The 27,815-nt window shown below is 37.7% G+C and overlaps 1 protein-coding gene across 6 annotated transcripts in view; it reads right to left on the bottom strand.

The window, feature by feature from the left end:
• The window catches only part of LOC143035134 (pre-mRNA-splicing regulator WTAP-like), a 95,703-nt gene extending 67,971 nt beyond the window's left edge, over nt 1–27,732 (bottom strand). For 4 of the 6 annotated variants that reach the window (XM_076201737.1, XM_076201739.1, XM_076201738.1 and 1 more), the window contains exon 1: nt 27,440–27,732. Coding sequence is in view for 1 of the 6 variants with exons in the window: in XM_076201742.1 (XP_076057857.1) it covers nt 14,761–14,778 (18 nt within the window). In the remaining 5 variants the exon portion in view is untranslated. Of the gene's footprint in view, nt 1–14,760; nt 14,954–27,439 lie in introns of those variants that run through there. The other 2 variants (XM_076201736.1, XM_076201742.1) reach the window with 2 other exon arrangements.
• Nucleotides 27,733–27,815: the final 83 nt, after the last annotated feature.

The raw sequence follows: 27,815 nt of genomic DNA, 5'->3' as shown, positions 1-27,815 counted from the left end.
ATGCCAGTTGCATGAATTCAGTTGTGTGTGTCTTCTCTTGAAGTTATACTATACTACAGACCTCTTATTCAATAAAGAGAAACCTAAGGGAACGCAGCTACTACTCACAAGATATTTATGATGGGATTGACCCAAGTTAATTTTGGAATAAATATACATTTTTTTTTCAATATATCTGGTACTGATTATTACAATCAGATGCAAAGAGGCTTGCCATACTAAGGTATTTAAAATTATGATTTTCAAAATGTTGACTTATCAAGGATTCAGTGGAGCTAGTAATGGTCTGAAGGCTTTCCTACAGACCTCTGAAACAGAAGAAGTGGAAGAAGGAAGAGGCAGAGGGTGGGGGGAGGAAGGGAGGAAGAGGAGAACCTTAGTTATAAGCTTTAAGTGAAATGGGAGAAAAATAGTTTAAATGGATATAGATCTCAGGCCCAACCTGGTGACCAAGTGTCAATTCCAACTCCTTAAGTTTGAACCTCTCCAACCTTTAGATGTAAGTAAAGGTATTGGAAGTGGGTCGTGGGGCAATGAACCTCACTGACATCAATCTTGCAGGGCCACCAATTGCTGGTATCTATCACTGGGCCCTCATACATCAAATGACAAGGCAATAACTATACAAACTAAAAATGTACAATCTTTAACACCCATTCATTAAGTTACAATTAAAAAGTGTTACACTTGGCCTCATCACCAACAAATTCCCCACTGTCAGCGTGGCACTTCAAACTGTTAGCTCAGTGGTAACTTTAGCAGACACCACATCCCCATTGCTCTCACCCCCCTGATGAGCCCGACCCAACTGCCCTCTGCAAGTGCCCATGTTGTCAACTGCCACCTCCCTGCCCTATCCAGCCACAGAGGCAAGCTTGAAGAATATTTTATGGGATCATTACATGTCATCAACCTTCAACACCAGTGAGCACCAACCCAATGCAAGGTCCTCCAGTTAAGTTCATGATTGAAGAAAAACACCACACCAGTGGCACACCACAGCCCAATCCTAGTCCCACTGCACTGGGCAGATGTCAAAGCCAGATTGGATCAGGATGTTCATCTTGGAGTGATAAAGCCAGCCCCTGTTGAGAGCCTGTCACATGGTGCCACAAAATGGTGGTTTGTGTGAAGAATCAGTCCTAGAATCTTATTTGCTTTCTCAGACACTGAAATACACTGCTCAGATGATTTGAGATTGGTGTAATTATCAGTAATGATCTCAAATCATCTAAGCAGTGTATTTCAGCATCTGAGAAAGCAAACAAGATTCTAGAACTGATTGCACGATCTTTTGACTTCAAAAGCTATATAAATCGTTAGTTTGTCCACATTTGGAATATGCTGTTTCCATATGGTCACTGAATCTCATTAAAGACATTGACAGATTGGAAAAAGTACAACGGCGAGCCACAAAACTGATTCCAAATATAAAAAATATGAAAATCAACTAAAACATATGAATCTGTTTCCCCTAAAAAAAGTGTAGACTCAGAGGTGACTTGATACAGGTCTTTAAGATTCTAAAGGGAATTGACAACATCAACAGTGACAAAGTTTTCACACTGAATGAGAATCCAATAAGAAATAATGGTCTCAAACTGTCAGGAAATAGATTTAATTTGGAAATGGGTAGAAACAACTTCACTAACCATGTAGTTAATGAATGGAATAAACTTCCTGCAGAGGCAGTGCAATGTAGTTCAGTTCAAAGCTTTAAGATTCGTTTAGATAAACACCTAAGCAAGATGCTGTAATGACTGCCAATTATCTTATATTATTTATTTGTTATTATTTGTCTGTGTTTATTATTTGCTTGATTTTCATTTATCATTAGTGTGAGTGTAGTAGTTTCAGAGGGATCAGCTTGTTGAGTGTAGTTGGGAAGGCTTATGGGAGGGTCTTGATTGACAGGATTAGGAGAGGAACAGAGGGAGTCATTAATGAAGAAGTGTGGTTTTAGGATAGGTAGGGGTTGTGTAAATCAGATTTTTGTGGTAAGACAGATATATGAGAAAGCTATACGAAAAGGTAAGGATGTTTTGTTTTTTGGGGCTTTTATGGATCTGGAAAAGGCTTACAACAGTAAGGTGATGAGATGTACATGGGGAGAGAGTGACAGCAGGCTGGAAGTGAGCATTAAGGGTGAGAGACTGGAGGAAGCGGATAGTTTTAGATCCTTGGATGCAAATGTGGCAGGAAAAGGAGGAGTGGGGGTGGAGGTAGAATGTAGATTGAGAAAAGTGAGTAAATGCCTTGGTGGATTAAAAAGTGTAATGAGAAATAGACATCTGGGAATGGATCCTAAGAGGAGGTTATATGGAGTGATTGTGCCAACAGCATTGTATGAGGCAGAAACTGTAGTGTTCTGTAGCCAACACCTGTAGTTACCCCTATAAGACTCATGACCGCCAAGCACAGGAGAAAACTATGGTCACCCCTTAGAACATGCGTTCAATTAATTTTATAAATAATATAATATAAATAATAATATTCACTATAACAACTTAATTTATTTTGTAAATAAAATAAATAACATCCCTTTGTATCCTGTAACAAGGATATTTATGTCCTATAAAAAGATTTTGAATGATTACATACTTAACACAAGGAATCCAGGATTTCGCCACCATCTTTGTACATAGTATCGACATTTTCAGTAAACAGAGACCAGTCATGGGATTGACTTTAAATATCCTAGCTTCTTTAAGGAAGAGTACCAGCTGTTTGCACTGAACACGGCAGTGTTTATCCCAAGGGTGCATAAGGGTAAATAAACCGCGGCGATCTTAGGATCTTACGGGTACATTCTGACGAGAACACCACCAGCCGTCGGTGCAGAGTACGGAAGTGCTCATTCCGAATGTGCCCAAGGGAACCATATCACAGCAAACTAAATGGTGTGTTCTGACTCCCCTTTGTGAAAAACTTCCCATACCTTGTCCCATACAACTCGTTTCAGGCTGGCCGCTTCCATCAAGATCGACTAGTAGTGGAGCCAACATTGGTACCACTACAGAAACATGGAACATAAGAGAGGAAGAGAGGAGTTTGAATGTGTTTGAGATGAAATGTCTGTGAAGTATGATAGGGGTTACTAGGCTAGAGTGAGAAATGAGGAGGTGAAGAGGAGAACAGAGGTGGAAAGGGAGCTGGGAGATAGGGTTGATGAAAAAGTACAGGAGTCCCTCAAATAACGCGGGGGTTAGGTTCCTGAAATTACCGCGTATGACCAAATCCGTGTATGCTGACTTTCCATATTAAATACCGAGAACCGTATGTATGTGTATGTGTACGTGTGTGTGTGCGCGCGCGTGTATGTGGTGTATGTATGTGGTGTTTGTGGCGTATGTATGTGTGCGTATATATGTGTGTGTATGTGGCATATATGCATATGTATATGTGGCGTATATACATATGTGTGTGTATGTGGCGTATACACGTGTGTGTGTGTATGTGGCATATGTGTGTGTGTATGTGGCATATGTGTGTGTGTATGTGGCATATGTGTGTGTGTATGTGGCATATGTATATGTGTGTGTGGCATATGTATGTGTGTGGTGTGTATTTACCTAGTTGTATTTTACGGGAAGGGGAGCTATGCTCGTGGTGTCCCGTCTTCATATCTAATTTTATCTAAACTATTTCTAAATTCATGTATTGTTTTTGCACACACCACTTTCTAATCTAACTTGTTCCAACTGTCTATTACTCTGTGAGGAAAGCTGTTCTTTTTCAGATCTCTTCTATAGCTGTCTTTCTTGATTTTCTTTCCGTGTCCTCTTGTATTTCTATCATCCCATTTTATCAGATTCTCTCTATCAATAATTTCTATGCCTTTTATGATTCTGTAAATAGCTATCAAATCTCCTCTCTCTCTTCTTTGCTCTAGTGTCTGTAGTTCAAGTTTTGCTAGTCTCTCTTCATATGATAGTTTTGAGTGTGTTGGTGCCAATTTTGTAATTGCTCTTTGTATTCTTTCAAGTTTTTTTTATACATTTTTTTGTACTTGGTGACCACATCGTTGCTGCATATTCCAATCTTGGTCTTAGAGTGATTAGTATTTTCTTCACCATTTCTTCATCCAGGTATGTAAATTTCTTAAGCAACTTCATATGTGGTACTTTGTCAAAAGCTTTTTCTAAGTCTAGAAATGCACAATCAGCCCATCCATCTCTTTCTTGTATTATATCTATTAGCCTTGAATAGAAACATATTAAATTGGTGATGCATGATCGTCCTTGTCTGAATCCAAATTGCCTTGGATTTAGCACATTTTTTTTTCTAAATATTTTACCCCTCTACTTTTGACAAATCTTTCACAAATTTTTGCTATTGTACTTGTTAGAGAGACTGGTCTTTAGTTGGTAGGGTCTTCTTTATTTCCCCCTTTATACATAGGTACTATATTTGCTTTTTTCCAATCTTTTGGAACTTTTCCTTCTTTCAAGGAACTGTTTATTATGCTATGTATTTTGTCTGCCAGTTCATTCCTGCATTCTTTCAAAATCCAATTTGCTATTTCACCTGGTCCATGCGATTTTCTGACATCAAGATTACTCAAGTGTTTCGTTATTTCATTCTTTGTTACTTCTATTTCTTTCATAGGGGGGACTTTCTCTTTCCATTCGATCTCTTCAGGTTGTATGTTCTCCCTTGTAAACACTGATTTAAAATGCTTGTTCATAATTTCTACCATTTCTATTTCCTCTGTGTATTCAACTCCTTCTTGTCTTAATTTCTCCAAATCTTGTTTGTTTTTCAGTTTGTTGTTTACAAATCTGTAAAATAATTTTGGTTTATCTTTACATTTTTCTATGACATCTTTTTCATATTTTCTCTTTTCCTCTCTGCACACTTGTACATATTCATTTCTATAACAAGTATATATTTTCCATTTTTCAGGCCTTTTGTATTTTCTTCCATTTGGTCCAAGCTTTATCTCTTTTGTATTTTAACTCTCTACAACTTTTATTGTACCAGCACTTTATATATTCTTTTCTCGTTTTTGTCTTGGGACATACTTTTCCACTCCTTTTTTGTAAATGTTTGTCAAAATATTCAATTTCTCTTCCACTGTTGTTTCTTTTTTTTGTACATTACTTCCCAGCTTTCTTTTTGAAAGAATTCTCTTATTTTATCAAAGTTTGTTTTTTCATACATCATTCTTCCTTTTCTATATTGTTCATTTCTTTTCATGTATTTTTCCTCATTTAGTTCCAGTTCAATCAATATGTGGTCACTTTTACTTGTTGGTGTTTTATATTCAATCTTTTCCACTATTCTATGTTCAGATGTGATTATTAGGTCTAGTCTTGATGGTTCTTCTTCATTTCTATACCTAGTGTTCTCCTGTATCCACTGTGTCATTGTATGGTCAATAATCATCTCGAGTAGAACATTTCCCCATGAGCCGTCTCCACCCTTTACTGTCATCTCTTCCCAGCAGACTTCTTTGCAATTAAAGTTGCCCATCATAACTATTCTTCCTCCATTATCTTATTTAATGTAATCTGTGTGTCTTCTAACATACATTTATGTTTACTCTCTTCCCACGAGGCTGTTTTTGGAGGCACATAATTTATCACGAACTTTCTGCTCTTCTTTGTCTTCCACTTCGATCATAATCATCTCTACTGCATTCTTTCCATATGTGACACACCTCACGTTTATATCCTTCTTAGTCAGGAACATAACTCCACCCCTTTGTTTTGTCTCTCTGTTTCTAATCCAATAATCATATGCATCATTGCCTACACTGTTGGGTGGTAGTGGACCTTTTAATTTCATTTCTACAATTCCCATTATGTCCGGTTCTTTTTCCTTCAGATAATGTTTCAGCTCATTCAGTCCTGTTATTAATCCATTGTGTGTGTGTGTGTGTGTGTGTGTGCGTGTGTGCATGTATGTGTCTGTGTTTACATGTACAAGTAAGCATGTACATGCATGTGTCTGTGTTCGTATTTGTGTGTATACGCACGCGCATTCACAACACACACTGGTTGTCTAACACGTGTCTACATGTGTGTCTACACGTGTGTAAGCATGTATATGTCTGTTTTTGATCTCCCAAATCACCACCGCCAGTAACAACAAGAACTTCATAAGAAAAATTAAGACATGACAAGCGCAGTCATTATCAGACTTATTAGTTGCGTTCCAAACGAAAGAAACATTACACTTCGACAGGTCAGGGTGGTAAAATTTCACGATAGCACGGCGCAGGTGGTGGAAGCAACAAGCTAAAACTTGTTGGCTACCCCCCTACCACCCCATCTCCCTCCCTCCTGCATCAGTACCCGTAGGTTAACACGTAACCACAGGCAGCCACCCACAGCTATCCCCTCGCCCCACACCCTTGTTTGAGCAGTTCCCAGTGTACATAATGACTGCATTATATGAGGATAGACTGTATATGGTAAAATAGAAAACAGAAATGTTTGCGATGTTGCTGCGTGTGTGCGTATGTGTGCCCGACTTGGCGCAAATTTTAAAACGGTTCTCTACATTTGAGATGGTTTTGAAATAAAATCCGTGTATGATTGAATCCGTGTAATTCGAATCCACGTTATTTGAGGGACTCCTGTATTAGTATGGTTTGGACAAATGGAAATAATGAGTGAAGAAAGATTAGTGAAAGAGGTGTGGAAGGAGTGAATATGAGGGGGTGTCCCAGGATGAGATGGATGGATGGGATGAAAGGGGCATTACAAAAGAGAGGAATGTCTGTTGGGGAAGGACGGGGGAGGACAGAAGATAGGGGTGAATGGAGAATGGTTGAGTATGGATGATGCTATGATGCATGAGGGGGAGTGGGTGGGACATGGGGAGGTAAGGGAGTATGTGTGAGAAATAAATTGATGCAGTCCGAAGGGATTCCTCCCCGTTTTCTCCTTTTCTGCATGAGGGGGCGGAGAGGGGGATCGCCGAATTTATGAAGTGGCCTTGCTGTGGATGTGCTGTGTCTTGCGGCACTGCTTCTGACCCAGGGCAGTGGACAGTATGCAGGGATGATCCATCATCCAGGAGGTGCCAAGATAAGAGGGAGGGAGGAGGGTGGAGGGGAGTGGAATATGTAGGTAATGGAATGGATGGGAGTGGTTTCTATGCCTTTTTCTTTTTGGCTACCCCCCATGTAAGGGGGAAAAAGCCTTTGGTATATGTATGCAAGATGTATGTATTAGTTATATGTCAATTTATTATTATTTACTATTTACCTGTTTACTATTTAACTATACCTATGCACTTATCTATTTTATTCATTATTATTTATATTATTACAATTTTTATCTATTTACTTATTTATCATTATTAATTTTTTTTGCATCCGACCTAGTTATGGACCAAAAGGTCTCCTGTTGGCATGCTCTACCTTTGTAATCCTTTGTAACCTTGCAGAACTGTTGACATGCAACCACTGAACAAGTAAGACACACCATACACAGCCTCCCTTCCTTCAGGCACACTCTGTACATCATCATACCAAGAAGACAGTATTTGATGCTAGGAACATATACCATAGCTTACCACTGTGTGAGGAGTCTTACCACTTTATGACCTTCATCACCCCATGGGGGTTGGTACAGGTACCGAGTAGTACCACAGGGATACATAGCTTCTGGTGATGCTTACAACTGTTGTTTTGATGAAATCATCTCCAATGTGCAAAACAAGACCAAGTGTGTTGACAACAGCCTACTTTAGTCCTACAACATCGAGGACCCCTTCCAAGCAGTTAACTGGGTTGACCTGTGTGGCCGCAATGGCATCATCCACAATCCTAATAAGTTTGTCTTTGCTGATGACACAGTCAAATTTTAGGGATTTCAGATCTCGCCCACCACCATCAAACCATTTACTCACCTGTTCGATGCCATTGAACTGTTTCCCACCCCATGAAACCTCAGATATCTGCTCATGGGTTGGGCTGGTAAATCAAGTCTTGCGTGTCTTCTCCTCTATAGAGAGAATGCAACCATTCAGGAGACTACTGAAACCTGATATCCCATTCCAATGGACAATGGAACTTAATGACCTCTTTAAGGAGTTGAAAAGAGTGATCATAAGTGAGACTGGCAAAAGTATGGAGATATTCAACTAGTCCCACTTCACACTCGAATACGTAAGAAACGTGAGTAAACTGAGAGAATTATTGTGAGTAGGTGGAGAAAGCGAATTGTCGCTCCTTGGAGAACTTTTATTTACTTTTATTTGAAGCTATAATCATTTCAAGAATGCCTAAACATTCGAAGAAGAAATGTGCGTTTCATGAAAGAGCTAAGAAACTGAATCAAATTGAGAAAGAGTGTACTTCTACCTTGGTTATTACTGGAGATGATCATAGCGACAATGAGGGAGGTGGTGCCTCCTGAAACCCTCTCCTTCTGAGCAGCTAATACCTTGTAAAAGGGGGGGGACCAGGTACCAGCTACACTTTATAATAACAGGTGAATGACATAGAATGCATGAAGATTGGTGCAGAGAAAAAAAATCTAAATAAAAAATATAAAAAAAATGCAGAGAAATGTATTTTGAACTTCAAAGCTCAATATCTCAAAACTACACTTTTCTCTACATTTTTTCTATCTCCTCCAGAACTACTTGGCCGATTTTAATGGGGTTTAGATAATTTGAAAGCTGAATAAATTTGCAGTTTTTTCATTGTAATGTTTTTCGTTTTTTTGTGATAGAAGTCCATATATTGTACAGGTACTCCTCGTTTAACGACCTACTCGGTTAATGACAACTCGGAGTAACGACGGGCTTTATGACGTCGTTTAACGTAAATCTCCCGAAGTTACGACGTCATGTGCGATAATTAAGTTGGCTGAGGCAAATTTGTATGATGTTATAAATGAAATTGTACGGTGGATATTAGCTGTGAGGTAAAGTGTTCTGAAGCTTAGGTCTACATTACCATCCTGCAAGCTGCAAAAACTACCTGGGGTACAGTGTATACCGGTAGTGGTAAATTTTTAGTTTCGACCATGGGCGCAATATAACAATAGAAAATTAAATATTAATTTTGTAAATTACAGGTACTCCTCGTTTAACGACGACAATTGGGACCAGCGTGCCGTCGTTAACCGAATTGGTCGTTAAGCGAAAGTGTATACATATACATACATGTGCTGTATGTACAATGTCCAGCAATACATGTATCTTTATTTTCGTGTATTTTCCCTCTTTTATACAGTACATTAAAGCTTTATTTACTGTTTATTTACGGTGGTTAGGTTCCTAAAATTACCGTATATGACCAAATCCGCGTATGCCGACCTTCCATATTGAATACCAGGGTATTGTTTTAGTTTCGACCATGGGCGCAATATAGCAATAGAAAATTAATGATTAAATTTGTAAATTAAAATGTATCAACGTAATATGCAATTTTGTGGGCGGAAATGAAAGTAAAAAATACCTTGCTACAAGTAAATATGCTAATGAACGAAGTCGGTAGCATAGGCTCGGGACGCCATCTTGTCGTCTGCCAACATCTCTCACGACGACGAGCCGGATGACATTTAATTTGCAGGTTAGTTTAGTTTAGGTTAGATGAATTAATTTATCATCCTTTCATTACTTCGATATCGGCATCTATCATAACAAACATGGTGTACCATTCGTCCGACATGACTTCGTTACTTACGAAATCTGTTTTAGCATTTTGTTTTCATTTCCGCTCACAAAATTGCATATTACGTTGATACATTATAATTTACAAAATTAATAATTAATTTTCTATTGTTATATTGCGCCCATGGTCGAAACTAAAAATTTACCACAACCGGTATACACTGTACCCCAGGTAGTTTTTGCAGTTTGCAAGATGGTAATGTAGACCTAAGCTTCAGAACACTTTACCTCACAGCTAATATCCACCGTACAATTTCATTTATAACATCATACAAATTTGCCTCAGCCAACTTAATTATCGCACACGACGTCGTAACTTCAGGAGATTTACGTTAAACGACGTCATAAAGCCCGTCGTTACTCCGAGTTGTCGTTAACCAAGTAGGTCGTTAGATGAGGAGTACCTGTATAATGTATCATCGTAATATGCAATTTTGTGAGCGGAAATGAAAAAAAAATGCTAAAACAGATTTCGTAAGTAACGAAGTCATGTCGGACGAATGGTACACCATGTTTGTTATGATAGATGCCGATATCGAAGAAATGAAAGGACGATAAATTAATTCGTCTAACCTAACCTGTGCTTAATAAATCATTACCTGCAAATTAAATGTCATCCGGCTCGTCGTTGTGAGAGACGTTGGCAGATGACAAGATGGCGTCCCGAGCCTATGCTACCGACTTCGTTCATTAGCATATTTACTTGTAGCAAGGTATTTTTTACTTTCATTTCCGCCCACAAAATTGCATATTACGTTGATACATTTTAATTTACAAAATTAATCATTAATTTTCTATTGCTATATTGCGCCCATGGTCGAAACTAAAAAAATACCCCGGTATTCAATATGGAATGTCAGCATATGCGGATTTGGTCATATACGGTAATTTTAGGAACCTAACCACCGTAAATAAACAGTAAATAAAGCTTTAATGTACTGTATACAAGAGGGAAAATACACGAAAATAAAGATACATGTATTGCTGGACATTGTACATACAGTACATGTACGTATATGTATACACTTTCGCTTAATGACCAATTCGGTTAACGACGGCGCGCTGGTCCCAATTGTCGTCGTTAAACGAGGAGTACCTGTATTCTATGGAGAAAAAAAAAAAAAAAAAGATCTTTCTCCTAAACTAAGAGGAAATTCCAAAAACTGTATAATAATTATTTAGGTATTGCTATAGAGCATTTGTGGTATTTTTTCAGCATGTTCAGTCAATGGATAAATGAGGAGATAGAACGTTTGTGATTTTTCAAAAAAGTTTTTTTTTTAATTACTTCATTGTTTTTCAACCAAATGATATGAAAATTGGTGGTGAACATCTCAGTATATGTATATATAACATATTAAAAATTAGCGAAATTCCGATCGTAATTGACGAAGTTCATTCTCGAGCGCGACGGCACCCTTAAGGCAAGGTATTAGCAGTCGTTGATACCTTGGAGAAAGCGCATTTTTTTGTACTAGGCTGTGCAGCCTTCACAATTGCTGTTGACCACAAACTCCTCCTCAAGGTTTTTGGTGACAGGAGCCTCAAAAACATACCAAACCTATCCCTATGAACCCTCAAGAAAAGCAGAAAAAAAGAATAAATGAATAAATAAAAATAGATTAATAAATAATTAAAAAATTAACATGTCTGTTTTTGGCAAAATGATCTAGCCGGTGAAGGTGATTTGGTAACAGTCCACGAGAACCCGATTGGCTGAGAGAGTGGTAACGTCACAGCAATGGAGATGACTGATTGGCCGAGCACGCTGACACCATGGCAACAGATGATTGATTGGCGCGCCATAGGCCAAGCACACATGGCAAAACCGGTGCTTGTAAATAAATAAATAAATAATAAATAAATAAATAAAAAATCCATTACCATTTCAAGATGACCCATGTGCAAGGGGTATGACACAGTGAAGCTGACAGTGTCTCACGCCACCCAGTTGGCAAGCCCACACTCACCCACCTGACTACATTGCAGCCACTATCCAGGGTAGCAATGGTGATAATAACTGCAAGCTTTCCCTGCCACATATATTCCTGGACCACATCCACACTTGTGATTCACCTCTGTCTGCAATCAGCAGCCAAGACTCCACTGCAACAGTAATTTCTTCTTCAGCCCTACAGACACTAAAATCTGTGACCTGAGATGATATCACCATGGCAACAACCAATGATGAGACCATGACCAAACTGCCATCTACCATTGAAGATGGGATGCCCAGGTATCGACATGAACTCCATCCTCAGGTATGTGATAACCATAACTTCAGGGAAGGCCTCCACACACATGATGAGAATCATCCTATATGACAACCGTGTTGTCATCCCTTCCTGTGACAAGGTGCTCCAGTCACTACACTCAGCTCATCAGGGTGTTTCTTTCATGATAGTTTGTGCAGAGGCATCAATCTTTAGGCCTGGGATATCATTCGCTATCCATAATCTACTTGCCTGCTGCTCACAGTGCAATTACATGGTGCCACCACAGCCTTCCCCTGGATGCACTGTCTTGCTATATTGCTTCTGACTCAGGGCAATGTGTGGAAAACAGGGATGATCCATCATCCATGAGAAGCTAAGATGAGAAGGAGGAAAGAATGGTGGATGGGAGTGGAATGGGTGGGAGTAGGTATGTACCTTTGACTTGGCTACCTCCCTCGTATAGGGGAAAAAGTTCTTGGTATAGAGATAGTTCCTCATCTATTATATCTTCACTTATGCGGGACTCTGTTAGACTTAGGAATAGGTAATGAATTTCTTTACATAGTCCCCTAGGTATTTCACTTTTGTGTGGTTCTTCATGGGGTACAGACCCTGTACATTGCACAGAAGTATTTTATCTAGCACTGAGCTGATTGGGATTGTGCTACCCACTGTTGTTGTTGTCCAGCCTCCTCTGGTAGCTTAGAAGTGCTGGGTGGTGACCGCATCGCAGTCTGGCCAAGTGGACTCTGTCCTTACGTGGGAGAGAGGATTCAGAAGGGTGGATATCAGGGGGTCTGGCATGCAGCAGTGTGTTGTCTTTCAGTGTGTTAATGGAGCGGTGAGTGATATGATTATGAATATGTGTTTGGTGGTGGTGGAGGAAGAGAAGAGAGTATCTTTGTGTAATAAAGGATCCCCAAGGAGGAGCTACGCTACCCACTGTTGTTGTGGGTGGTGCCACTGGACGGGTCGGGGTACTGAGTTCACCGTTTGCTGAATTTGTGGTTGTGCCACTGCCACTGGCTGCTCATGTGCCACTGTTTTGATTCAGCATCATTTGCAGAATTTGTCCCTTTTGAGCTTGGAGGGTGTGGATTTGCTGCTGGGTACTTTCTAAAAAAGTTTTTGATTGGTTGTTTACACTGTTAGCACTTTTATCCCCCTCTGTTCTGTTTTTCATTTCCCTTCGGTTTCCCATTTGCGTCTCACTCATACTTGTTTTTGCAGTCCTTTTGAGGTGGGTGTAGGTGCACTTCTCCTCACTACAAGTTCCCTCCTTCAGTGACTCACAACACAGTTTGGGGTGGTAATATTCACACTTTCTCACTAACATACTTGTTAAGGGCATTCTTGATCAATTCAGGGCATGTCTTTGGGTGTTCACATTTACATCCACTACCTTGTATATCAAATTTGCAACACTTTCTCTTATAAAATGCACATATCTTCTTACTTAACCTGTTCACTCCTTTTTCTTTTCTTTACATCCTGTTCTGGAAAAGGATCTTGGTTAAACCCAGCCTTTGTATCAGCTACACTATTTACGTGGTCGAACCTACAGTCCTTACCAGTGATGCCATGTCATCTTCCCATCCTGTAGTAACAACATACAGTCCCTTTCTTTTGTTTGTTTGTTCACTATTTCTGTAGCCTACAGAACAAGGTCTTGGTAATGCCCTGTCTGTGCACCTGCCACATTATTTGGCATCCTATCATTGTTTATAATGTTTGGTTCTATGATGCTTCCAGTGCTGTTCTGCGTGTTTGTGCATTTTGTGTAATTTGAGATGCATCCTCTGGAGGTTTTGCAGTGTTGTACTGTGTATACTGTTTACTTTGAAATGTATCAACTTCCTTCTCTGGAGGTTGTGCAGGGGTAACTATTGTCTCATGGTGGTATTCGATGTGGTCTGCTAAATTTGCAACTGGTTGTTGTTGCCTCTGTGAGTTTTGATATTTCGTGGCCTCCATGGGGACCCACTGTTATGTTCTTCGCTATTGTTGTTGGAACATTCTCTGTGAGATCAACAACTGTTCAGGAGATATGACTTCAAATATTTTGAGGCCATATGAGGTCACTAACTTTTAGCGACCAATAACTTGGGAAATAAAAGTTGGTTATATAAATATATACCTATTAATCAGAAAAAGACAAGGAATCCAAATAAATTGAGGTCAAGATCTCTAGGGTATTAAAATTGAAAAAATTTATAGATGAGAAAAATTATTCTTTGGCTATTAGAATCAGTAAAAGAAAAGAAAGAAGAAGAAGAAAAAATGCTAATATTTTTCATATAATTAACACATAAGTGAGAGCCATATTTACATGCTGCCCATCAACTCTACCTGTTTTTCACACTTATGTGTTAATTATATGAAAAATATTAGCATAAACAAGCTTTTTATACCAATTCTAATAGCCAAATCTTATGCCTTCATTTTTCTCATCTATAAGAGAAGAAGAGAGGAGGAATTTGAGTGAGTTTGAAATGAGGTGCCTGAGAAGTATGATAGGGGTTACTAGGCTGGATAGAGCGAGAAATGAGGAGGTGAAGAGGAGAATGGGGGTGGAAAGGGAGTTGGGAGATAGGGTTGATGAAAGAGTATTAGGATGGTTTGGACACATGGAGGGAATGAATGAGGAAGGACTAGTAAAAGAGGTATGGAAGGCAGAGGTGGAAGGAATGAACATGGGGGGGGGGGCAACCTTGGATGAGATGGATGGATGGATGGGGTAAAGGGGGCATTAGGAAAGAGGGGAATGTCTGTTGAGGAAGGATGGGAGAAGACAGAAGATAGGGGTGAATGGAGAATGGTTGTATATGGATGATGCTGTGATGCATGAGGTGGGGTAGGTGGGAGTATGTGTGAAAGATAAATTGACACAGTCTGAAGAGATTTCTACCTGTCTTCTTTTCTGCATGAGGGGACAGAGAGGGGGTTGCAGTTTTAATGAAGCAGCCTTGCTGGGGTTGTGCTGTGTCTTCTGCTGCTTCTGACCAGGGTTGCGGGGTCGGATGGTATAAGGTCCGACTCCGACTCCAACTCCTAGAATTCCTAGGATGCCGACTCGGACTCCGACACCCGACTCCTTGACCCCTATGTGGAAATTTATTCTGCAGATCCATATACCAGCCTCCCACACCTATTCAGCAAGCATTTATAAATATTTTTCATGTATATTATTTTTATGTGAAACATTCACTTGTATGATAAATATACTCACATATACACTCACCCAGCTTTATATATACAGACGCTCCTCAACTTATGTTTTAGTTACGTTCCGAACTGCCGTTACTGTACTATACATCCGTAAATTCTATTACCGTATCTTATAAAACACCCCTAAATCATTAATTATACACACAACATTGTAAAATAATAACATTAATTTCAAATAAATTAAATTCAAGCAACATAAATTGAGATGGTGGTGGAGGAGGAGGAGGAGGCAAGGCATGTTCAGTTTGTCGTTTGTGCAATGTAAACAATGGACGTAGCGTCATGCGCAAGTATCGTTTGAACAACGGAGAGCGCGCTAAACTAAAAAATTCACTAATTTTTTTTTGTTACAGTCAGTTCAAACGTAAAACCAATGAACGTAAGTAGAGAAGCGTCTGTATATGCACACAAGCACGTATATTCGTATAAACTTATATATATTAAATATGTAATGGTATTATTTATGCTCATGATCATCTACTAGCTTATGAGCACTTTCAAATCTGTAATGGCAGAGTTGCCACTTCAAGCTATATATTTTCTTTTCCCTTTGTGCCCCCCCCCCAAAAAAAAAATCATCTGTTATTTCATTTGTCCATTCTCATAAACCTTCTATCACAATATTAGGAAAAAATGTGACAAATCATGATGAGGAAAGGTTAATGGAGGATGCCCTACCTAGTACTTACTGCAGAATTAATTTCACCATGTTATCATAAAAACCAGGAATCAGTTCAGGAAACAGAGAGACAACCTTCCCCTGTGCACACTGTTCATAGCCGCTATTGTTCCTCCCATTTTCAGTCATCACCAAATGCTGTGACATATGCTCTAATGTCATTCCTATCTGGCCTCTGAGACTGGTCAAATTTTATCTCGGGGCATTATCCCAGCATGACATAGCTCCTACAAAACAGTATACCACACAAGAACACTTCCATTGACTTTTACATACATGAAGACGTATGTGCATAGTGCATACTATTGCCTCCAAAAATAAAAGCAAAACCATACAAAAACTGCTAAATTGTGCTACTGGTAAAACCAAACAGGGAAACCATGTTAAAAATTAATTTTATTGGACTTAAGGAAGGAGTTGGGATCGGATAAAAAATTCCAACTCCAACTCCTAGTACTCTTAGAAATCCGACTCCGACTCCCAGCTAAAACCTCCGACTCTCTCCAACTCCGACTCCACAACCCTGCTTCTGACCCAGGGCAGTGGGCAAGATGCAGGGATGACCCATCATCCAGAAGGTGCCAAGATAAGAGGTGAGGGAAGGGGGTGGAATGGGAGTGGAGTATGTTGGGGATGGAATGGGTGGGAGTGGTTTTTATGCCTTTGTTTTTTGGCTACTTCCCTTGTAAGGGGGAAAAACTTTTAGTTTATGTATGTGTGTGTGTGTATGTTTATATGTATTATATATATATATATATGATGCAGGGATGACCCGTCATCCAGGAGGTGCCAAGATAAGAGGGAGGGAATAGGTGGAGGGGAGTGGAATATATAGGAAATGGAATGGGTGTAAGTGGTTTCTATGGATTTTTCTTTTTGGATACCTCCCTTGTAGGGGGAAAAATCCTTTGGTATATGTATGTATATATGTATATGATTTGGATGATGGAGAACATAAACACAGGGGAAGGCACGGAACCCTAAACACTCTAACGTTTTGTTTGCATAGAACTTCTTCAGTGTATGGAAAACTGTAATTGAAGCTTATGTACTAAACTTAGTTATTTTGTTGGATACTTGGGAAAAGTCATTTTTTTGAGGTGTTATATAATTAAACTGCTAGTTTGTTTTACTAAATTGATAAATCTTCATCGATGGTTCAATGAATTCTTTATTGAAATATATGCTGATTCTAAAATTCTTCAGAATTCTAGTGAATTTATCAAAACCTTTATGCAGTATTTCAGCTCCTTTCCAGTTTGGTAAATGATCAATTTTTCTGCATGAACTACCAAAGAATTAGATGTTCTCCGCACATGATGATAGGACAAAGAGTGGTATAATAATAGGCTTTTTTCTCATGGCACTACGAATATGTAGCAAAGAATACCTAGAAGAATTTGATTATATTATGAAAACCTTTGACAAACTTGGATACCCAGAGGGAGTGTTGAGGAGAATAACAAGAAAAGCAATAAATATTCATAATCATGGAAAGAAAGAGAGAAATGATAAAAATACTACCAATTTTGTATCAGTACCTGGCTCAGAAATTTCACCAATAATAGACAAATATTTAACAAGAGCATGTATAAACATAGCTAAAATAACTAATAAAAGGATAAGTGATTTGGTAAAGACTTCTGAAAAGAGAATGAATTCTGAAAAGAGTGTTGGATACAAAATCCTGTGCAATAGTTGCACAATGGCATATTATGGCGAGTCATTAAGGGGATTAGATAAAAGAATTTATGAACATAAAAGTGACATAAAAGCACATGGGACATCTAATTCTTTGGTTGCTCATGCAGAAAAATTCAATCATTTACCACACTGGGAGCTGAAGTGCTGCATAAAGGTTTTGATAAATTCACTAGAAGAATTGTAGAATCAGCATATATTTCAACTAAGAATTCATTGAACCATTGAGAAGGATTTATCAAAACAAACTAGTATTTTAATTATAGAACACCCCAGAAAAACAACCTTTCCCAAGTATCCGTTCCGTGCCTTCCCCTGTGTTTATGTTCTCCATCATCCAAATCATTTGTCTAAAATACTTATCAATATATATATATATATATATATATATTAATTTTTATACTCCAGCTGTCAAATCCTGACCTCAAATTTTTGCTGAAGTGGGATTTTTTTTATTTTCTAAACTTAAGAGTTCTAAAACTGATATTTGGATTCCTTGTCTTTTTCTGGTTCTAGATATATATACATTTATATAACTATGACCTTTCTAAGCCTAGTTATAGGTTGCCAAATGTTAGTGACCTCTCATATGACCTCAAAATATCTGAAGTCATATCTCCTGAACGGTTGTTGAGATTGACCTTAAAAGGTCAGTGATGTGTTTAGAGCCCTAAAACTACCTATAAAACAAATTTCAGCAAAATCAGAGAGATGAGGGTGTTAGGCAATTGTTGATCTGATGGAGAATGCCCCTTTTGTTTTTGTCCCTCAGTGTGGTCATTGGCATGGTTGTTATCCCTGGTAATAGTTGTAACAGAAATGACAGTAACAATAATATGATACAGTAATAATGATGATACAGGAGTAATACTGATACTAACAACTTTATATAAGAAAAAATCTAGTATAAAAAAATTGACTAGAGCTATAATAGCTGTAACCACACTAAAAAAATTCTGTTTATTAAAGTACACATGAGGAGAGAACAAACTTAAAAATTGGAAGTAGCATCATGATATATACGAAATTTAGACTCCTGATTTCTGAAAATAGTTCTAACTTGATCCTTAAAGGTTTTTCAGTTGGTATGACTATGTTTGAAGAGAGGTCATTCCATATTACAGTACTGGTGTGATAGAAACTGTTTTTACAGAATCCAGTGTATAATTTGGCAGCAGCCTGAGCTGCTTCTGGTGCTATTAAATACTACTGGCTGGATATTGTATCTTAGGTACTTTGGTGCTTTTACTGTTGTTGATGTTGGTATTTTTTTTAGAAGTGCTCACCTATGCAACATAGCGATAGGAAATTAGATATTCATTTGTTAATAATAATACATCAACATAATGCTTTCTTGGTGGAATAAAAAGGAGAGAGGGAGAGTGGAAGAGAGGGTGAGAGAGGGAGGGAGGGTGAGAGAGGGAGAAAAAAAGCAAATACTCCTGAATGAAACTGTGACAATAGATTTAAGACACCGCACCGTTATTTGTCCAGTACCGTCAATGTCAGTTTGACAATGGCATTAACATTGTGTACCGGGTATTCTCCCACCATGACATCACCATGCTACATATTTCTAAAATAGTGCTATTGAACTAAGCTTCACACTACTCTTCAAGCTATAAAACTCCTCTGCACCCCGCAGTCTGATTGCATGCCAAAACTGGCTATCAACATCACTGATAACCTCTAGAATTATAGATACCACATTACTAAATGCAGGTTAGGTGAGATGATTTTACCATAATTTCTTTGACCTTGGCATCCATCATAACAAATATAGTCTCAAGCTGTCATTGTGGCTCTATTTGCTAGTGCATCACTTTAAGGAACTTTTTTGGTTATTGTTTTCCTCAAAGAAAAACATATATTACATTAATGTATTACAGTATACAAAATGAATATTTAATTCTCTATCACTGTATTGCATAGGTATCACTTCTAAAAACTTACTAAATGTTGTGTACATGATTTAGTTTCGATTAATCAACAGGAAACACTCCCACTTTTACAAATGCATAAGGTTTTATACAACTCCTGCAAGACAAGTTGGTAAATTTTCAGAAGTGTATGCCTATGCAATACAGCATTAGAAAATTAAATATAAAATTTTTAAATTATAATACATCCATATAATATACGTTTCTCTTTGCGGAAATCAAAAACAGAAAAGGCTGCTAAAAGTGATACACTTACGAAAGGAGCCACGGGGGGGGGGAGGGCTTGAAACACCTTTGTTTTGATAGATGCAGTGGTTGAAGAGATGATGATAAATTTGTCTATTCTAACCTAACCTGTCTTTAGTAAAGAAATACCTGTAATTCTATAGGTCATCAGGGTCGTCGTTGTCAGGGATGTCGACGGTCGGTTTTGGTATCTGATCAGACCACTGATTAGCGCCAGAAATAAAGCTAACAGAGCATTAGGTTTAATTGCTAGGACAGTAATGAATAGAAGTGCAGAGGTAATTATTAAACTCTATCTAGCGATAGTTAGACCCATCCTTGACTATGCGGTACAGTTTTGGTCTCTGTCCTACAGAATGGACATAAATTCACTTGAATCAGTACAGAGAAGAATGACCAAAATGATACATGGACTCGGAAATCTGCCTTACGAAGAGAGGCTTAGGCACCTAAACTTACACTCTCTGGAAAGACGCAGAGTGCGGGGTGATCCAATAGAAGTGTTCAAGTGGATCAAAGGCTATAAGCCTATAACAAGGGTGATGCAAACAGGTCATCATAATAAAACAACAGGGCAGGACTCACAGTAATGGGTATAAACTGGACAAATTTAGATTTAAGAAGGAAATAGGCAAGAATTGGTTTACTAATAGGGTGGTCGATGAATGGAATAAACTTGGTAACCATGTAGTAAGCGCTGAAACTATCAGTTGTTTTAAAAAACTATTAGACAACTTTATGGATGGGGACGACAGGTGGTGATGGATTCGGAGCTGCCTACTGTAGGCCTTATGGTCTCTTGCAGTCTCCTTTATTCTTATGTTCTTATGTACTACGGGGTGTACAGGAGTTGCATAGCTTTAAGAAATGCATGAATCTGCTCCGTAGCACTGTTTTAAAAATTTGTATTATGAAAGGTACTGAAGGAAGTGCTGAGGGCGTATTCCAGACCCTATAGTTACAGCTTCATTCAGTAGTGTATTTGCTTTTAGCAGGACTGAACAGACAACATGGCACCTCGATCATATAACTGCAGCTTCCTTTGGTTGTGAATTTGCTTTTAGCAACTTTTTTCCCCTTTTATAATTGATTTCTGCCAATAAAAACATACATCACGTTGATGCATTATAATTTACAAAATTATTATTTAATTTTCTAATGCTATATTGTGTAGGTGAGCATTTCCAAAAGAATACCAGCAAGCCTAATATAACTCTTATGATTTTATTTCGAGACACCTGCAGTCTTGATGGATACCTTTTGGATAGTCCACTATACCATAAGCTACAAGCATAATCAAAATGAGTGCATACACCAGCATTACTTGATTTTTAAATAAAAGTTTATAGCACTTCTCTACAAAAAATTAGTCTTGTTTGAGCATTTAGTGAGTATTTTATTGGCTACGACCTCTGCAGACAAAGTTTGGTCTAATGCCACTTATAAATAGGTAACCAGTTGTTTAACCTCTATTTCATTGTCACCACATTTGACTTTTAAACTATCACATTGTTTCAATTTACGGGTGGATCCAAACAGTACATATTCTATTTTGACACAAAGTAATGACAGTTTATTATCAATTATCCATTCTTGAACAGTAGCAAGCTCAGTGCCTATGACTATCTCTGATGTATCCCTACCTGAAACATTCGAAGTTTAATTACGGTATCTGTTTAAAGTAGAATTTTACTGGTTAGATTTTTAGAAGTGCACACTTACACTATACAGGTAGTCGTTGACTTACGACCGAGTTCGGTTCCGACAGACAGGTCGTAAGTCGATCTGGACGCAAGTCAGATTTTACCGTATATATTACCCTTTATATATTATTTTTGTTACTGTATATATGTTTTGTATATTATATTTAACATACTGAAATAATCTTAGCATCTTTGAACTATGTTGTATAGTATTTTTATAATTTTATCTGATTTTCTTTGGGAAACGTAGCTTAGGCCTAAGCATACTGAATAAAAACCTATCATCTTTGACCTATGATATTAGATACTCTATTTTTCAACATTTTTATTATTTTACCACCAGACTTTCTTTAGGAAACGTATGCATACTGAATAAAATCGTATTATCTTTGAGTTACGTTCTTTAATATTCATTAACTTTTTATAATTTTCGTTAGGAAACGCAGCCTAGGCATACTGAATAAAGTCCTGTCATCTTTGACCTACAAATACTTTTTTGTTTGTTAAATTAAAATCATTGCAAGGCACAATTAGGAAAATTTCTATTTCAAAACACATTCTTTTCGTTTACGTACTATACCGAAAATATCGACAACAGAGCATAAACAAAGTTTACTGTTACATTTTATTAATCGCAAAACATAAAAATACAAAATGCTGTACCGAACATATTGTTATCGACAACAGACTAAGCATAAAAAAGTTTTACTGTTACATTTTATTAATTGCAAAACATATAAAAATACAAAATGTAAGGTAAAATTTTATTTCAAAACACATTCTTTTCGTTTACATACTGTACCGAACATATTGTTATCGACAACAAACTAGCCTAGGCATAAAAAAAAGTTTTACTGTTACATTTTATTAATTGCAAAATATATACAAATACAAAATGCAATGCAAAATTAGGAAACATTTTACTTCAAACAAACAAAATGAAAGAATATTTGGCTGGCTGAAATGCTGACGCTGCCGGCAGCCTGCCAAAATTGTCGTACTTGTGTCTCGTGGCGTGCAAAGTAATTGTACTGCACTGCCAGGCATAACATTGCAATTCTATTACTTTATTAAATGTTAAATATTATTGCACTATCTCGTGGTCGTAAAGTCGATCAGTCGTAAGTCGCAAAGGTCGTAAGTCGACGACTACCTGTATAGCAATAGAATACTAAATATCTATTTTGAAAATTATAATACATCAACGGAATATACATGTTTCTAGGAGAAAAAAAAAAATCTCAAAGTGATTCATTAACAAATGAAGTCGCAGCAGGTGACTGAGATGTATTTGTTTTAATAGTTGCATTTAGTAATGTGGTACCCGTAATTCTAAAGATCATCTCAGTTGTTGTTGTCGTTACTGATACTGATGGCCTGATTTAATACTCAATCGGACTGTGGGGAATGCATACATATACCAAGGCTTTTTCCCCCTTTCAAGGGAGGTAGCCAAAAACAAAAAGGCATAAAATCATTCCCTCCCTAAATACACTCCACTCCCCTTCATCCTCCCTCTTTTTTTAAAGTTGTTAAATAGCTTTAAGGAATGCATGTCTTTCGGCTCTGTAGCATTGCTTTAAAAAGATGTACCTTGTGAGGTACTGGTGGAAGTACTGAGGGCGTATTCCAGGCCTCAGTACCCATTCCTTGACATCACTTTAATGACGCTTGACAGTCTGTGTGTACTCCTTGGTTGTTTGGGTCACTGCAGTTTTTGGAGTGATTTATGGCATGGCTTGTATAGCCAATATCTCTGGGGTTACGGTAGGCACACCAACAGTCACTGAAAATTACGAGCCCTGGCCTGACAAAATGGTGAATGAGGGGCACTAAATTCTCAGTGCCCCTCTTCTCTCCCTAAGGGTCTGTGAGTGGAACAAGGAAGCACTTCTTCGATTCCCTTTCAATGGCACCAAACATCCACACCTGAGACAGATGTCTCCCAATGTTTCTGTGCCTATGAGTAATATATGTCTCTTTCTATTTCCACTATAATGCCCCAGCCACCAATTGGTTCCTGATTGTTGTACCACTCCTCGCAAACTTCACTACAAAAATTGTGCCAGTCTATACTTGCAAATGAAAACTGTAAATTACAAAAGGCATATTTATGGCTAGTTTTCCAAAACCTACTTATTTATGAAGCATATCAACTGCCAAGGCTCAATATGACTTTCCTCCAGAAAAGTTCCTTTATAATCACTAGTGCTAAAAGTACATTTTTTTTATGCATGTGATGTAATATATGCACACCAACATGTGTTGGTATGTGCAGAAACAGCATAGTTTATTGCACCTTGGACAATTAACAGACAACAGTAGAACTCCATGTTCTCCCACTAAGTCCAAGGCCCTATTATCTTCATAACAGTGCTTACTGACATCCCCTGGAATTGGAGAACACCTGGTGCACAATGTCAAAGCCATTGTCTAACTGACATTGACTGTACTGGACAGACAACAACATGGCCTCTTGATCCTGTGCTTGCAGTTTTGTTTGGTAGTGTATTTACTTTTAACAAGGTTTTTGTTATTGATTTCTGCCAAGAAAAAATGTATATTATGTTGATGTATTATAATTTACAAAATTAATAATTAATTTTCTAATGCTTATGTTGATGTATTATAATTTACAAAATTAATAATTAATTTTCTAATGCTATTGTGTGGGTGTGCACATATATAAATACCTTTTACACTCCATAAGAAATCATTGTCATACCGTAGCTACATAGAATAAAGGGTATTTGTTCAGTTTTGCACATGGGTGCAATATAGTGTTCGAAAATTAAATATTAATCTTGTAAGTTATAATACATAAATGTAAGATGCGATTTTCTAGGCAGAAATTAAAATAAAAAATACCTTGCTACAGGCAAATCTGCTAACAAACGAAGTTGGTAGCATAGGATTGGGACGCCATTTTGTCGTCTGTCAAGTGTTTGTTGTCTACCCAGTCTACTTGAAACATCAGTTACAAGGTGGACATCACAGCCTCGGTACTTCCGACAGTACCTCATGAGGTACATTTTCTTGAGGGAATGCTATGGAGCTGAAATCCATGCATTCCTTCAAGCCGCAAGAACCTTGTGTACCCTGCAATCTGAGAGAGTGATTGAAAAGCCCGTCAACGTCTCTCACGATGACAATGACAAGGATGATCCGGATGACATAAATTGCAGGTACTGATTTATTAAACACAGGTTAGGTTAGTGTAGGTTAGACGAATTTCAATTTATCATCCATTCATTTTTTTGATGTCTGCATCTATCATAACAAACATGGCGCACCATTCGTCTGGCGTGACTTCGTTACTTACGAAATCTGTTTTAGCAACTTTTGTTTTTTTTTATTTCTGCCCATAAAATTGCATATTACCTTGATACATTATAATTTACAAAATCAATTATTAATTTTCTAATCCTATATTGCGCCCATGTGCAAAACTGAACATTTACTGAATAAAGTTGTTGAAAAAACTACTGTCAGAGTGGTAATATAATAATAAAGGGATAATTTGGTAAATTTTCGTAAGTGCACACATACACATTATAGTACTAGAAAATTAAATATTATTTCTATAAATTATAATACATCCATGTAACATACCTTTTTCTTTGTGGAAATCATTAACAGAAATGGTTGCTAAAAGTTATACACTTATGAAAGAAGCTGCTGGAGCTGACTGAGATGCCATCTTTGTTTTAATAGATGCAGTGGTCAAAGAAATTAAAGTATGATAAATTTGTCTATTCTAACCTAACCTCCATTTAGTAATGCAATACCCGTAATTCTATAAGTCATCAGGGTCGTCTTTGTCAAGGACATTGATGGCTGGTTTTGGTATCCGATCAGACAGTGGGGTGTACAGGAGTTGCATATCTTTAAGTAATGCATGAATCTCAGTTCCACAGCACTTTTTTTTTAATATATACCATGCGAGGTACTGATGGTTATACTGAGGGCATATTCCAGATCCTATATGGGGCAATGTTACTAGCGGGGTTCCCCATGGCTCGGTTTTGGGTCCCTTGTTGTTCATTATGTACATAAACGACTTAGACGATGGGATAAATAGTGATGTTAGTAAGTTTGCGGACGAAACTAAAACAGGATGCCTAATTAGGTCAGGAGACGACACCCAGATTCTGCAGGATGATCTTAATAAATTGTTAACATGGTCAGTGAAATGGCAAATGAACTTCAATATCTCTAAGTGTAGCGTGTTAAACGTAAGGCTACACAACCCCGAAAATAGATACAACTTAGATAACACATGTTTAGAAAAATCTGAGTGCGAGAGGGGCCTGGGAGTTCTGGTGAGTCCGGACCTTAAAACCAGGAAGCAATGCATTAGTGCCAGAAATAAAGCTAACAGTGCATTAGGCTTCATTGCTAGGTCGGTAACGAATAGAAGTGCAGAGGTAATTATTAAACCCTATCTAGCGATAGTTAGACCCATCCTTGACTATGTGGTACAGTTTTGGTCTCCGTCCTACAGAATGGACATAAATTCACTAGAATCAGTATAGAGAAGAATGACCAAAATGATAAATGGACTCGGAAATTTGCCTTATAAAGAGAGGCTTAGGCGCCTAAACTTACACTCTCTGGAAAGATGCAGAGTGCAGGGTGATCTAATAGAAGTGTTAAAGTGGATCAAAGGCTATAACAAGGGTGATGCAAACAAGGTCATCATAATAAAACAACAGGGCAGGACTTGCAGTAATGGGTATAAACTGGACAAATTTAGATTTAAGAAGGAAATAGGCAAGTATTGGTTTACTAATAGGGTGGTCGATGAATGGAATAAACTTACTAACCATGTAGTAAGCGCTGAAACTATCCGTTGTTTTAAAAAACGATTAGACAACTTTATGGATGGGGATGACAGGTGGTGATGGATACGGAGCTACCTAGTGTAGGGCTTATGGTCTTTTGCAGTCTCCTTTATTCTTATGTTCTTATGTTTTATGGTCATAGGTTCATTTGGTTGTGTATTTGCTTTTTGGAGGACTGGACAACATGGCATCTCAATCCTATGACTGAAGCTTCACTAAACAGTGTATATGCCTTTAGCAACTTTTTTATTATGGACTTCCACCAAGAAAAACATATATTACACTGATGTATTATAATTCACAAAATTAACTTTTAGTTTTCTGTTATATAATATTACTATAATTTTTTCCATATGGGCAAGTGTAGAAACTATGCCAATATTTTGGCTTCCAATAATTATAATACCCATTAGTCACTGAAAGATTACATAAGTCAACATATACATTTTGTTATTTCTTTCCTTTTCTTGTATGATCTACATGGGAATATGTGGGTGACTTTTCTTACAATGTGGCATAAATCCTACCATATGGATAAACAAAATCACTATTTGCGACTATAAACAAACTACGTTTACCATCAGTATGCAGTACAGCCTTTCATCATGTTGTGGTAATAAATATTACACTAAATATAAAATCCTTTTACATTGTAGGTTCAGTCATTATTCCTACTCCACCCTAATTGTTAACATCCCATTTGTTTTCTCTATTACATACTTACAGATCTATCACAACAATCTGGCATTTGGAAAATAAAAAAATAGATCAAAATTTCTTATATTAAAATCTTACTGGAGATTAGCTGAGCCTACTATCAAGATGATTCACTAACTACAACATCTTCAAATTTCATATTTATAGTCTATTGTGACCTTTGCACGCCGCGACAGCTGAGTTCCTCAATGTAGAATGTCAACAAAAATTTGGTGCTCAGGTGGATCTATCACAACCCTATTAAATAACACACTACCTTGGTGATAATAAACACACAACACTCGCAACAAAGCTGCTACAACTTCATTTGGACTTAATCAATGAACGTAAGAACATGCGAGTATTTAGTACGAAATGAATGACGATGAACGTGAACACACGCCTGAGAGGACCGAGGGAAAGCTTGAAATTTGTCACACTCGCCTTCAACTACATATTTCTGGGCACTCCAACGCCTGCTTCAACATTGTCACATAACTCGAACAACTTTAATAACTAAAGAACCGGCACACACATGGGCACTGCTTACCTGTGATTGCAATGGTAATGCTGTTCAATTCAAATAAAAGTTTGACGGTAATACAGCCGCCATTTTCAAGACAGAGCCGGACTCGTCAAATTTTTAATATTTCTCACTCGAAAAACACACACGGGTGTCCCATCACTCTACACTACAATTCCAGGGTGCATACGTGACCCACAAACACGAAAAAGTATTGTTTTTAGGCATTACATTGATGAATTTCACCACATCATTTGACTCCTCCAACACATATTTCCCCTTACCCAAACACACACGCAAATACTAACGTATATCAGGATGTTTTAAAATGACTAGAAATTCTGTAACGGAGTTCCTAAATATATTGAAAAAAACACAAAAAGTATTACAATATTTATAATAT

This window comes from Oratosquilla oratoria, chromosome 18 (genome assembly GCF_046742065.1).
Source record: "Oratosquilla oratoria isolate Oo_2021 chromosome 18, ASM4674206v1, whole genome shotgun sequence".
Lineage (NCBI taxonomy): Eukaryota > Metazoa > Arthropoda > Malacostraca > Stomatopoda > Squillidae > Oratosquilla > Oratosquilla oratoria.
The sequence above is the reverse complement of the archived record's forward strand: the minus strand, read 5'-3'. Positions and strand labels throughout refer to the sequence as shown.